The sequence below is a fragment of the Meleagris gallopavo genome, chromosome 2 (assembly GCF_000146605.3).
Source record: "Meleagris gallopavo isolate NT-WF06-2002-E0010 breed Aviagen turkey brand Nicholas breeding stock chromosome 2, Turkey_5.1, whole genome shotgun sequence".
NCBI lineage: Eukaryota > Metazoa > Chordata > Aves > Galliformes > Phasianidae > Meleagris > Meleagris gallopavo.
The window spans coordinates 93,331,657-93,343,594 of NC_015012.2; the positions used below are offsets into that span (position 1 = coordinate 93,331,657).

An 11,938-nucleotide genomic window follows, 5' to 3' on the forward strand; every position below is an offset into this window, starting at 1 on the left:
TGGAGCGGCCCCATGGATTTCTACGAGGCGCACCCCTCCGGCAAGGTGGATTTCGGCAGGTAACGGCCGCGCCTCGGGGGCCGGGGCTGCTGTCGCGTCGGGCAGCGAGCGGCGTTCCTGCTGTTGGCCGCTTCTGTGTGTGCTCGGAGCTTATCGGCGATAGCTCGACCGGCAGGGAGCCGCGCGTCGGTCGGTGTGACCGGCGCTAACGCGGTGGCCCCGAAGTCACCGGCGTCTGGAACAGGGCACTGGTTTCGGTGCCGGGCTGGATCGGGCCCTGGGTGAGCCGGTGTGGCCGCGGTGGCCCCGTTGGACGAGATGGCCGTCAGCGGTCCGTTCCAACTCCGAGGATTCTGTGACTCCTTAAGAAGGCGTTGGGCTCTCGGCGGAGCTCGGCGCCGCTCTGTGAAACGCGGCTCTACAGCCCTTCGCCTGGGCTCCGTGGCACCTCTTCTGTTTGCGGTGCCGCTCCGTAGATGAGGACGGAACGACGTCTGGGCAGCCCGAGCGACTTACCGTGCCCTGCCCGGGACACCTGCGGCTCGGGAGCAGCTCCACGTGCTGCCGTGCCCAAACCAGCGCCGTGAGAAGGACGAGCTGCTTTACTCTCGTTGATACGTCCGCATTTACCTAAAAGAACCGCGGTTCTGTTGCAGCACTGCCAAACCCCGTTCTTTGCCTCTCTTTGGAGGGGTCGGTTGCCTTCAGGGCAACGAGTGCTGTGGCAATTGGCACAGAAACGCGTCGTTCTGGGATCTGCTGGAGCTCGTGGCTGTGGCAGCGCTGAGCCTTGGGTTCCCTCTGATTCCCAGTGATGCCGTGGCCCTGTGTGCGTGCTGCTGCTGTCAGCTTTTTTTTTTTTGCAAGCGCTTTTGCTTGAGGACTTCCCCATTGACTACAGGTGTTTGAGTTTTCTCTCGTTGTGAAGTATAAGAACAGGAACTTGTGCCGTGTTCCTAAAGAAAACAACTTGTCTTTTGTTGTCCGGTCTATGGTAGAAAGTGGATGTCCCAGGTACTGGCTGAATCTGCGTTTCGGTGGGAGGGTATCAGGGTAAAGCCGTGCAAACACCTAGAGAAGTGTTGGGAGAGCTTGGCTTCTCTGTTTGCTTTTTCCTCTGTTCTGATGCTGCTTTATAGGTACAAAGTGCTCATATAAACCCTGGCAGCTCCCCCTGGCTCCAGCTGCTGTAGCCCAGCCGGGTGTCCCATTGAGGCTGGCGAGACCACTTGTGTAACCAATGGGACGCATCATTTACAAAGTGCTTGGCAATCTTTTTGGTGGAAGGTGGTGATAAATGCAGGATCCTGTTAAGCTGATTATAGTGATTAGAGTGTTTCACAACTTCGAGTTTCACAACTTTTTGTATTTGTAGTATATTTCGGTCTCTGAATGCATCTGGGTAAAGAGCAGATGAAAAAATCCTGTTCTGGGGAAGGGGTACGGTGGTGGTGAGGGTGGGGTGGCTTTGGTGGTGGTTGGCTTTTTCTTTTTTGTTTGCTTTTTCTAAACAGTAACGATTACCAATCCATTAAACATTCAAGTTTTTAATTATTTAAGAAAATGAAAAAGTGTCCCCAGTTCGACCCAATCTAGTAAATGGGTGTTGTGCTTGCACTGGGAAGAAAACTGAGCTTGATTTGAAAGCCAGCTCTAACCTTTTTCTTGGGCTGACCTTAAAGCTGGAGTGCTTCTCCCACCAACAAAGCCAGAGCATGTGCTGTGGCCTGAGCTGGTGGGGCAGCATGCTCTGCATAGGTCCCACTTTCACTTCTGGGCAGCAGTCACAAAACAGAGTAGGTCTGGGTTCTCAATATATGCTACATCAGCAAGTCTGTAGTGTTTTGGGATTGTATTATTTTTTTTTTTCTCCCAGTTGATGCTGTTTCAAACTAGGGTCACAGATGCTTCAGCGATAAGCAGGCAGTAAATCTTCACTTGCCAGAAGCAGTGAGGGCTGCACTGACTTGGTTTCCCCCTGCAGTCTGTAACTCGCTGGCAGCTGCTGGCTGCTGCCTTCACAAAGCACTGGGAGAAAGATGTTAGGTTAATTTGCACTTCCTAGTCCCACATGGGAGCTAGAGCAGGTCATGGCTCGCTAGTGTTATGTAGGTGTGCTGGAGGTTTGGTAGGTGGCAGGTCGGTGAGCACGTATGGCTTCTGGGTTGGAGTCAGAGTCAGAGTGTTGGCGGGTCAGTGGTGCTCTGAGGCAGTGCTGTGATTGTGTGCAGGCTGGTGTAACCCAGCTGAGTTTGGTCGAAGTAATCCCGATGTATGCAGTGTGAGTGAGATCAGAATTAGGTTTCTGGGCTTTTTGTGTTGACTAATCCTTGCCGTGCACTGAATCAGAACCTGAACCCTGTGAAACTGGGGCAGGTAACTCTGAAGAACTTGAAGAGTGTTTTTCATGTGTTCTAACAGATGTGTGGGTTTTTTTCTTCTTTTTTTTTTTTCTTCACAATTCAAGTAAAAGACCCGTGTTGGTTCTTCAGAATGACTCTCTCTACTCCCAGAGACGTCCTTACACCAGTGAAGATGAGGCCTGGAAATCCTTTCTTGAAAACCCCCTTACAGCAGCCACCAAAGCTATGATGAGCATCAATGGCGATGAGGACAGCGCAGCCGCCCTGGGGCTGCTGTATGATTACTATAAGGTGGGTTGGCAGGGGTGGGCTCTGACACTGCCTGTGCAAAAACATCATTTGCTAGAGGATTTTGTAGAAGCCACAAATGGGGAATCGAATCTGTATGTTTTACAAATTTAATTTAAAAAAAAAAAATTAGTTTTTACTGAAAACTGATTTCTCTTTAACTGAGTAAAATAAGTTTGTCTAGATCTTGCGTTTGGGGGGGGGGTCAAAAGCTTCAGTTAGTAGGGCTTTGCCTTTTGGTTGACTCTGGGTTCTGGAGGAGACAACGTATCGTTCGTAATAGTGGAGAATGAGACTTTAGAGTGTTTCTGTCTGAGAGCAAATACACATTTCTTTTTGCTTTGTGATGCCTGTTCTGGTGGGACTGACAGCTGGCTTCTGCTGGGGCTGTTATGTTCTGCTGTGGCATCAGCTGAAGCTGCAAATAACAGATTTCTGTTCTGTGTGTGGGGTTGTCATTCCAAAGAGCTCACTGCCTTTGGTGAGCTTCTGCTGCCATAATCTGTTAATCCTTGGACAACCATGGTCATCTTCTCTAGCGTTCAGGGTCTTCTCAGAGGTATTTACCCTGCTGTATTCTCACAGGTAACCTGATTGGCCTGGAATATGCTTCATTTCTTCCCTAGATATTAGACATGTAAAATGGGGTGGTTTTATTCACCCCAGTGTTCAAGTGAGTGGAGAGCAGCAGGCAGTTGCATGCAGAGGGTGACCTGCTTGTGCGCAGCGACCTGGCTCAGCACGTGGAGATGCCTGTCTGCTCTTTGCTGAGCAGGCAGGGACGCCAGAAGGCTGCCTTGGTTCTGCTGGCTGACACTGTGGTTAGTGTCTTTGAAGAGTTGTGAGCGCGACTACCAGCCTCGGTACGTCCCTCAAACCATGGGAGAGGTTGCCTTCTTTGTATGGTCTAGTATTAAATGGAGAGGTTGGTGGCCCTGCATGTGGAAGGAGCATGGCGATTCATGATCCTTTGAGGTCCCTTCCAATCCTGGCCATTCTGTGATTCTGCATTCTTGCCTAGAAAAGAGAATTGCATATGCTTTAAATATCAAAATATTCTTGTAATGCTTCATATGGAGATTAGTGCTCTACACGCGCAACAAAATGCCACAAACTCATTGGTGTGAATGTTATCCAGCCAGTTTTGTGAGGAAAACTGTTTCTGCTTTGTGCTCATGCTTTTCATGCTCTCGAGGAGGGGGGGAAAAACTCACAATAATCCCCTCCTGCTCCCCTCACAAATACCAGAGCGACTTTAATCCGCAAATCCTACTTTGATATCAAAATCTGTACGTTACAAAGACAATGTCAGCATTGATCCTTCACACTTAGCAAAGCAGTAGGGATTTGTTCTACATTCGTGTCTAGTTGTCTAGTTTTGGGTTTCTTCTTGCTTGGAAACCAGTAGGTGTGTAGAAAAATCAGTGGAAAAACAGGTATTTGGCAGACTTGTGTGAAGCAGAATGGCTGGAGGTTGAAAGATTTATTGTTATGAAGTAATGCTGGAGGGACAGCGTCTAGGCATTCCGAGTACGCCTCCTCTTCTTTGCAATATTAAAAGCAGCTGATGAGATCACCTTTGAATGTCTTATATTTAAAACAAAAACTAACAAACCATGGGAAAACAAACATTTACAAAAAAAAATCTAAATGCACAAAAAAAGCAAACAACTGGGCTTAAATTGACTTCCATTTGACTGATGGGCTGCTGTGATAGTTCTGTTGGTGCTAGTAGGGCCTCACAGGAAATAAATGCTTGGCCAAAATCTGGATTCTGTAGGTCTAGACTTTTGTCCAAAGGCAATTTGGAAGAGCTTTGTTTTTACAATAAATACTTATCATCAGTACTCTTCACTCAGAGGTTCTCAAAATTCTGCAGTTGACTGTGGCATAATCAATTCTGGTGTTGGTAGAGATTTCATGTTATGTGGAACAGCCAGAGTTTAGGCTTAGTCGGGGCTATTAAGAAAGTATGCTTTTCATGCAGTTATGTCACCAGCATTAGAGTTAATTAGCAGTAAAGCGGTGATTCTTCACATTGCACCTGAGCTGGCAAACACAAGCAGCGTCCAAACGTGCTTGTAATGCAGGCTTCAGCAAGGGAAAAAGTTGAGTTTGCTCCCCCTCACACAGGAAAATGTTTGTTTTAATCACTGAGGTGGCACACTGAGGCTTGCAAAAGCCCTGACCGCCATGTGTGTGTTTGTGGAGGGACTTATGTGGGCTTAACCATGCAGCAGAGGGGGCGAGCCAGCCTGCTCTGCCCTGTGGCTGTTTGGCTGAGCTCAGGGTCGGCCTGTCACCAATGGCTGTGGGGTGGGTTGCACTGAAAACCACCAAAAGTGAGCATGTGTCCAAGGCTCTGCTTTCTGCTCTGAAATGTCCCCATGGTCTCTCTGAGCAGAGGCTGTGGGGGCAGTCTCTTTGGGGCAGGGCTAGGGATACCTACCTCTGTTTGCATGCCCCATTGGAAGGTGTTGCTGAGCCAAGAAACAAGTTTGCTGCTGCTGGGAGCATCATTTGAGCCCCCCCAGATTCCAGGTTCCCAGGGAAGAAACAAAGCTTTGGGTGACTTTGGGAGCTTAAGAATTTACTTTCTGGTCCACTTCAGTTCTATGCTGGTGTCCAGCTCCTGAGTGCCACTTTTCCTTTGGTTTTAGCACAATCTAATGCTGGCTGGGTTGCTGTCAGCAGCATCTGCTGAGCAGCACGTGGGATGGGCCTGGTGTTCCAAAGCAGCTGTGTTACCATCAGTCAGGCTGTAATGTAATAATGACTGGTATCAAAGAGTGATGCTTTCTTAATTTGACCAAACAAGGGGAAGAGCTTTAATGGCTGTGTTTGAAGGTGCTTTTTTTTTTTTTTAAATATATATGGAAGGAAGAATGCAATTATAGCATGTGTTGTATTTCCCAGGTTCCAAGGGAGAGGAGATCTTCAACAGCTAAACCAGAGGTAGAACATCCTGACCAAGATCATAGCAAAAGGTATCAGTTTTTACTGCTGTGTGTCTGCTTATCCCCCTTTCCACCAAAGCTTCTGAAGGAATGTTACCTTGTCTGCACCAGGAACGGGAAGGGAGCGCACCGAGTTGTGGAGAGCTGAGACCCTAACTGCTTTTCATTGCCATCCATCTGCTTTCTGTCTACTTGTGTCATGATCTGCTTGGCAAAAGCTGCTTTCCTGAAATTTGGGCACCATCTGGTAACACAGGTTTCCCTTCCCAAGGCTCACAGAGGTGACTGGTGACCCTTTTGTTTTTGCATGCGGTTTCCTCAGCTGCGCACTGAAAATGTTGGTGTCGGGCAACAGCAGTGTTGCTCCCTTATGCATGGGCTGGTAGGGAGGGATTTCAGAATGCTTGGGATTTAGTTTGGTTTTGTGCTGTTTGTGGACTTCTCTTGTATCCTCTGAAAATCCTTTCTTTCTTCATCTTCCTGCTTTCTATGTTTTGTGCTTCTCTACTCAAAGCAGATGGTGCTGGTTAGGTAAATGCTGTGCATGTGAAATTCATTCAAGTTTCCTCTCCCACCATCCTTTCCTTTGGACTGATTAGAAGATAAGAATGTCTTCAGGACCTGTAGTGAGGCTTTGTGATCTGGCTGAGCTGATTGAATGTCGTCTTGTTGAGAAGAGCAGTCTGGTTCCCAGCCATGTGTTCCTGCTGCTCCCCTAGTACAAGATGTAGTCTTCTACTGACCCATAACCTAGCAGGAGAAAAAAGTGATTAGCTTGCTGTCAGTTGAACAAGCCAAACTGGCTCACCAAGAGGATGGAGGAGTGTCTGAATTGGTACTTCGGAGAGGGCAGGACCACGTTGTTGGGAGGGAGAAAGGAAGGGAGGGCTGACTAGTGGCTAGTGGCTGCTAGCTGTGAGGTCAGCTCACCACAGATGTAAATGGCATCCTGGCAGCAATGAGAGCGTGAAGCTACGTAAACCATTCTAGGGAGTCTTGATGTGGGTTTTCTTGAGGGGCTGTATGTGAAAGAGGGCTTTAATTTCCCTTTGAACTCTTCTTGAGTGGTAGACAGTCTTATGGCAAAGGAGCTGCTACTTTACTCTCGATCCTCCTTCATCCACCAAAGAGCAGTTTCATGCAGCCTGGTGTGAGCCTGCACACGCTGATGTGAGGTGAGAGAAGCCTTAGTGCTTGGGTTTGGACTGCTGTTTTCCAGACGGTGAGAATCTGGGCAATGAATCCTCCCTCACTCTTTGCTCCAGGGTAATTCATCTCCAGGGTGGAGTTGTTAGCAGTGGGTGAGGATTTCTTTTTCTTTTTTTCTTTTTTCTCCATTTTTCAGGTTAGGGTGGAGCTGTTCTTCACAAACACCAGCGTTTGTATCAGCTGTCCTTGTCCAAAAGGCTGAAAAGTATTTCTGGTTATTGTAGAATGAGAAAACAAGCTGTAAAATTAATGTGCTTTTTCCTCCTTGTTTTTTAAAGGAACAGCATCCCAAATGTGACAGAGCAGTCACTTATTTCCACTGGAGAAAACAGAGTCCAAGTTCTGAAAAATGTACCTTTCAATATTGTCCTTCCTCATACGCCCCAGATGGGCATGGACAAGAGAGGCCACCTTACAACCCCTGACACGACGGTCACTGTTTCGATTGCGACGATGCCCACCCACTCCATCAAAACGGAGACGCAGCCCCATGGCTTTGCAGTGGGCATCCCTCCGAGCGTCTACCACCCCGAGCCCCCCGAGCGGGTGGTGGTGTTTGATAGGAACCTCACTCCTGACCAGTTCAATTCCAACACCCAGCCACAGAACTCCCAGAGGCGAACGCCGGACTCTACCTTTTCAGAGACCTTCAAGGAAGGCGTGCAGGAGGTACCGAGAGGCACTCTGTGTGTGTTTTAGTCTATCTGTAGAGATCTAGATCTGTCTTCTGTCGCTTTTGTTACATAGGGCAAAAATGTGCCTAGTGATTTAGAAATAGAAGATTTTCTCAGAGGGGTGCATAGGTATAACCTTGTATGTAAAACCTACACAACATGAAAGCATTATCAAAATCAAATGACTAATCCTCCTGATGACAGAACTGTTGGCTTGCAGAGTGTGGAAATAGTTATCTTGATCCACAGCACTGGCCTAGGTTTTGCAAGAAAGAGTTCAGTGCTCAGCAGGGCCTGTGCTGATACCAAGCTGAAGTGACTGTTTATAAGCTCCATCGCTGCTAGTTTCTAGGTGTAGTGTGTGGAAAACAGTAGTAAGGGCCTTGACTGTGAGGTAAAGTTGGATGAGAATCTATGTGTTTTGTTTTGTCTTACCAACTGACGAGAGCAACCATGTTTTGATTTTATTTATTTTAAAGACATGCACTGAGGACATAGCTGTGCTCTTTCTTTGAGATTTGGGAAAGCTTTAAAATGTTACCATAATCTGACTAAGAAGATGTTGTGAGATGTTGTGCTTAACTGGCGCCCAAAAGTTTTTGATTGAAATCCTGCTCCAGCATCCTGTTTTCACAGACCAGAAATCAATTGTTACCTGGTGATCAGCTTGCCTGCCAGAAGTTCTGTGATAACACCTGTCTGTATGATCTTGACTTTCGTTGTTGCTGCTGTGTTAGTTGTTGTGTTGTTTTGTTCTCTATCTACCCCAGGTTTTCTTTCCTGCTGAACTGAATCTCCGGATGGCCAACATGAACTCAGAAGATTATGTTTTTGACAGTATTTCTGGGTAATGCTTTAAACCTCCCTCTCAGTCCTTTCCCTGTTGTTTTCTTAGCATTGGTTTGGCCAAGTTCACTCCCTTCTGCAACGAGTCTCTGTCAGGCACTGGGGACTGTAGAATTCAGAAGCACAAACAGTACTTGCTTGTTTCAAGGTTCAAAATCGTGCCTACATCTTTAATTAAAAATACCTGTGGGATTGGAAGCAGCACCCTGTTTCAGTTGTTGTCCTTGTAAGGACTTCCTATTCCATAAGAAGATGCAGCGCTGTCTTGTCAGTTTGGCAGTGATCTCAGCTGGCTTCCATGCACTTCCTTGCCTTCTTGCTTTCTTCTCTCCCTGCTGGAAACCTACAGCAGAAATACGAAGCATTAAACTTTTGTGAACTTCAGTGAAGGAGAATAACATAGTTGTTAGGTTAGTTGCAGTTGACCAAGAGAGAAGAGGAGACTGTGGCCACTGAACAGCTTATTAGCTTGTGAATCAATTGCTAGTAGTTTCCTTTTCCATGAGAGCAGCTTGCTTCCAGACTTGCCTCCTGCTGTGACTTGGGATTTAGCTTGTGAGGAATTTCTCTTTAAATCTTCATTCATGAAGGACATAGTTTAAGAAGGGGCACATCCTGTTTTCCAGCCTCCTTGCCTGTTGATGGCTTAGTGAGTCAACTAATGACTTTGGAATTTCTCCAGATTAAATGTAGAACGTTTAATCAGCTTTCCAGGAAAGTGTCTTACCAATCACTGCCATCTTTGCTTTGCAGGAATAACTTTGAATATACTCTGGAAGCCTCCAAGTCCCTCCGACAGAAGCCTGGGGACAGCACAATGACTTACCTGAATAAGGGTCAGTTTTATCCAATCACACTCAAAGAAGTCAGCAGCAGTGAAGGAATCCATCACCCCATCAGTAAAGTCCGTGTGAGTGGCACTTCTTGTGGTTTCTTGGGAAAGAGGGGTGTGTATGTTGGTAGCCTAAAACTCTCCCAAAGCACAGTAATCTAAACCAGAGTATCAGCACTAAGGGCAGCTTACCAGCTCTGTTACGTCAATGTTCATTCCTTTGCTGTCCACCTACTTCCAGGCCAACCTATCTTGGCTCAGTCTGCTAAGAAGCATTGTCAGCACTTGTGTAAAAGTGATGCAACACCTGGAATGAGATTCATGAACTCCAGTTAGGAGGGCAGTTCTGCTCATCTGTTTATGACCCAGAAAACGCTGCTGTCTGCCTTCCTGTTGCGTGCCAGGTGTACCGCACTGCATTACTTTGGAAAGCCGAATGCGGAAAACTTGATACCAAGGAGAACTTCCAAAACAAATGTACTCTGTGGCCTTTTCTCTTTTGTGTGTTTGTGTTTTATTTTCTTTAATCTTCTGCCCTCTCCTTTTAGAGTGTCATTATGGTAGTGTTTGCTGAAGACAAAACAAGAGAAGATCAGCTCCGGCACTGGAAATACTGGCACTCAAGACAACACACAGCCAAACAAAGATGCATTGACATAGGTAAAGGAACACTTCTTGCTGATGTCAAACTCCAAACTTAATTCGTTGGCATGGATTTTCTGCTAAAGCTTTGTTATTTTAAGGAGCCTTTCCATTATGCTTTCAACTGTGTAACTTTTCTGAAGGACGGGAGGGTGCTTCTGATTGAGTTAATGTTGTTTTTAGGATTCCTTACAGAAACTGGATTTCTGGAAGGTTCTATTTGGTTCATGAATAAGCTGAGTTTGGAGACTTGTGTTGGGTGATCTGATGACTCTTTCCAGATTACAGTTGCTTTTGGCATGAATCTTGATAGCTGTAGCTAGATTGTATCTTACAGACTCTGTGGCTGTCCTAGGTCTTGTATTTCTTCAAAGGGTAAGATCCTTGTAGAGAAGTTCTTCAACTCTAGTGAGATTGGCTCACTATTGGCCTTTGGTTCACAGATAAAAATGGAAAATGCTGCAAATTTCCTCTTGCCTCTAGATGAGGCTGTGGTTGGCCACCTTCCAAACTTCTCTGGCAGAAAGCAGGGTTGTGCTCTGAGTCTTCCTTCTGTGAATAAAAGCAGGGATTAATCACTTGGCACTTAAAGCAGACATACATGCAAATCTTTGTTTGTTATTGGATGAGTTTTATTGAGAGCTTTTAACATTGCTGTCCAGAGTTTCCCCTACGTAGCAGCTTATGACTCAGGACATGCAATATCAGTGATGTCTGCCTTTCTCACTGGAGTTTCTAGTTGGGATTTTCTGTGAGTGTCCCGTTTTCCAACCTGCGTGGGGTTTTGGTTTTATGTTTGTTATTTTTTTATGTTTGGTTTTTGGTCTGAGAGTCATTTCTAGACTTCTAGTGATCCATCCTTAAATACAATTCACCTTCCTTTGCCCCCAAGGTGTTGCTGAAGAGGTGCAGCTTTTTGCTGTTGTGTATGTGTTAAGAACTTCAGGCGGTATCACCTCCTCTTCTTCCTCCTCACGCTTCTTTTTTTCTAATAGCTGACTACAAGGAGAGCTTCAATACCATCAGTAACATTGAAGAGATCGCATACAACGCCATCTCCTTCACTTGGGACATCAACGAGGAAGCAAAGGTATGTGACCATGGTTTTATTTCCTGTCCTTTCAGTAGATTCACAGTGTGGGGGGAGGAGAAGGGTGTGTGGCCTACCCAATGATTAGCATGTAACAAGTTTGTTTACGCTCTTACATTAGGCAAAACCTCCTGGCTGTTTCTTAAGAGGGTTTCTATGTGCAACTGCAAAGAGCTTTGCAACTGCTCTAAGGTTCTTGGCAGAATTGTCTGCTGAAAGACAAGTACCGATAGAAGGAAGCACTGAACTTTTCCAGAGCAGATGAAATGGTACTAGGGGTGGGATTGAGTGTAACTGAACTAAGCAGCAGCACATGCCCTTGGTAGGAAGCAGGGAGGACAATTTCTCAGGTGTTAAGACTGTGATGATGGGCTCATATTGAAGGAGTAGCTGCTGCTGTTGAGCTAACAAAGTATGTGTTGCTGAAACCACAGATTCCAGTGCACTGTGACCTATTTAAAGTTAGAGCAGCCTCCTGGTGAACTTTGTTTTCATCTTTTTGCTGAACTTTGGGCACTACAGTAGATAGGTAAAGCACAGGCAGCTTTCCTAGTCAGTAGAGAACTGTAGCTGTATGAAGTCATTCCATTATTTGGAAGGGACCCGTGTGTCTTCTAACTGGCATGATAGCAGGTAAGAGAGAATGCAGTATCCTCAGTTCCTAAGTCATTTCCTGTACTTTGTTGCTGGAGTTGGAGTGCAGAGTCATCTTTGGAGAATTTCTTTATTACCTGGACTGACAGTACAGGGTTTTCTTCAAAATGTGGGAAGTGTATCCTTTGTTTTTTGTGGACTGACTGTTCTCTTGCTTGTATCTTGTGCTCATCACCATCATTGTGAGGAGAGCTGCTGGGGGCTGCGGTGCCATGTCTAGGGAAAGCCCTAGTGCGGGGCACATGGGAGCTCTTGGCAGCAAATGCAAAGGTTCTTCTAGAGCTGTGTGTGCTGCTGTGCTCTGCAAGAGGCACGAGATGTTGCTGCACTGAGCTTGTTGCTATTGCAAGCTTTACTCTATGCTGCACAAGAGCATATCTACG

At 46.3% G+C, this 11,938-nt stretch overlaps 1 protein-coding gene across 1 annotated transcript; it reads left to right on the top strand.

Annotated features, from left to right (window-relative positions):
- The first annotated feature begins 6 nt into the window (after positions 1-6).
- Positions 7-11,000, top strand: LOC104909997 (grainyhead-like protein 1 homolog). Its single transcript, XM_031552607.1, has 8 exons — positions 7-59; positions 2,468-2,654; positions 5,568-5,638; positions 7,096-7,486; positions 8,262-8,338; positions 9,091-9,247; positions 9,718-9,829; positions 10,807-11,000. Exons 1-8 carry the CDS (start codon positions 13-15, stop codon positions 10,983-10,985), a joined length of 1,221 nt encoding a protein of 406 aa, XP_031408467.1. The 5' UTR covers positions 7-12; the 3' UTR covers positions 10,986-11,000.
- The last annotated feature ends 938 nt before the right edge of the window (positions 11,001-11,938 follow it).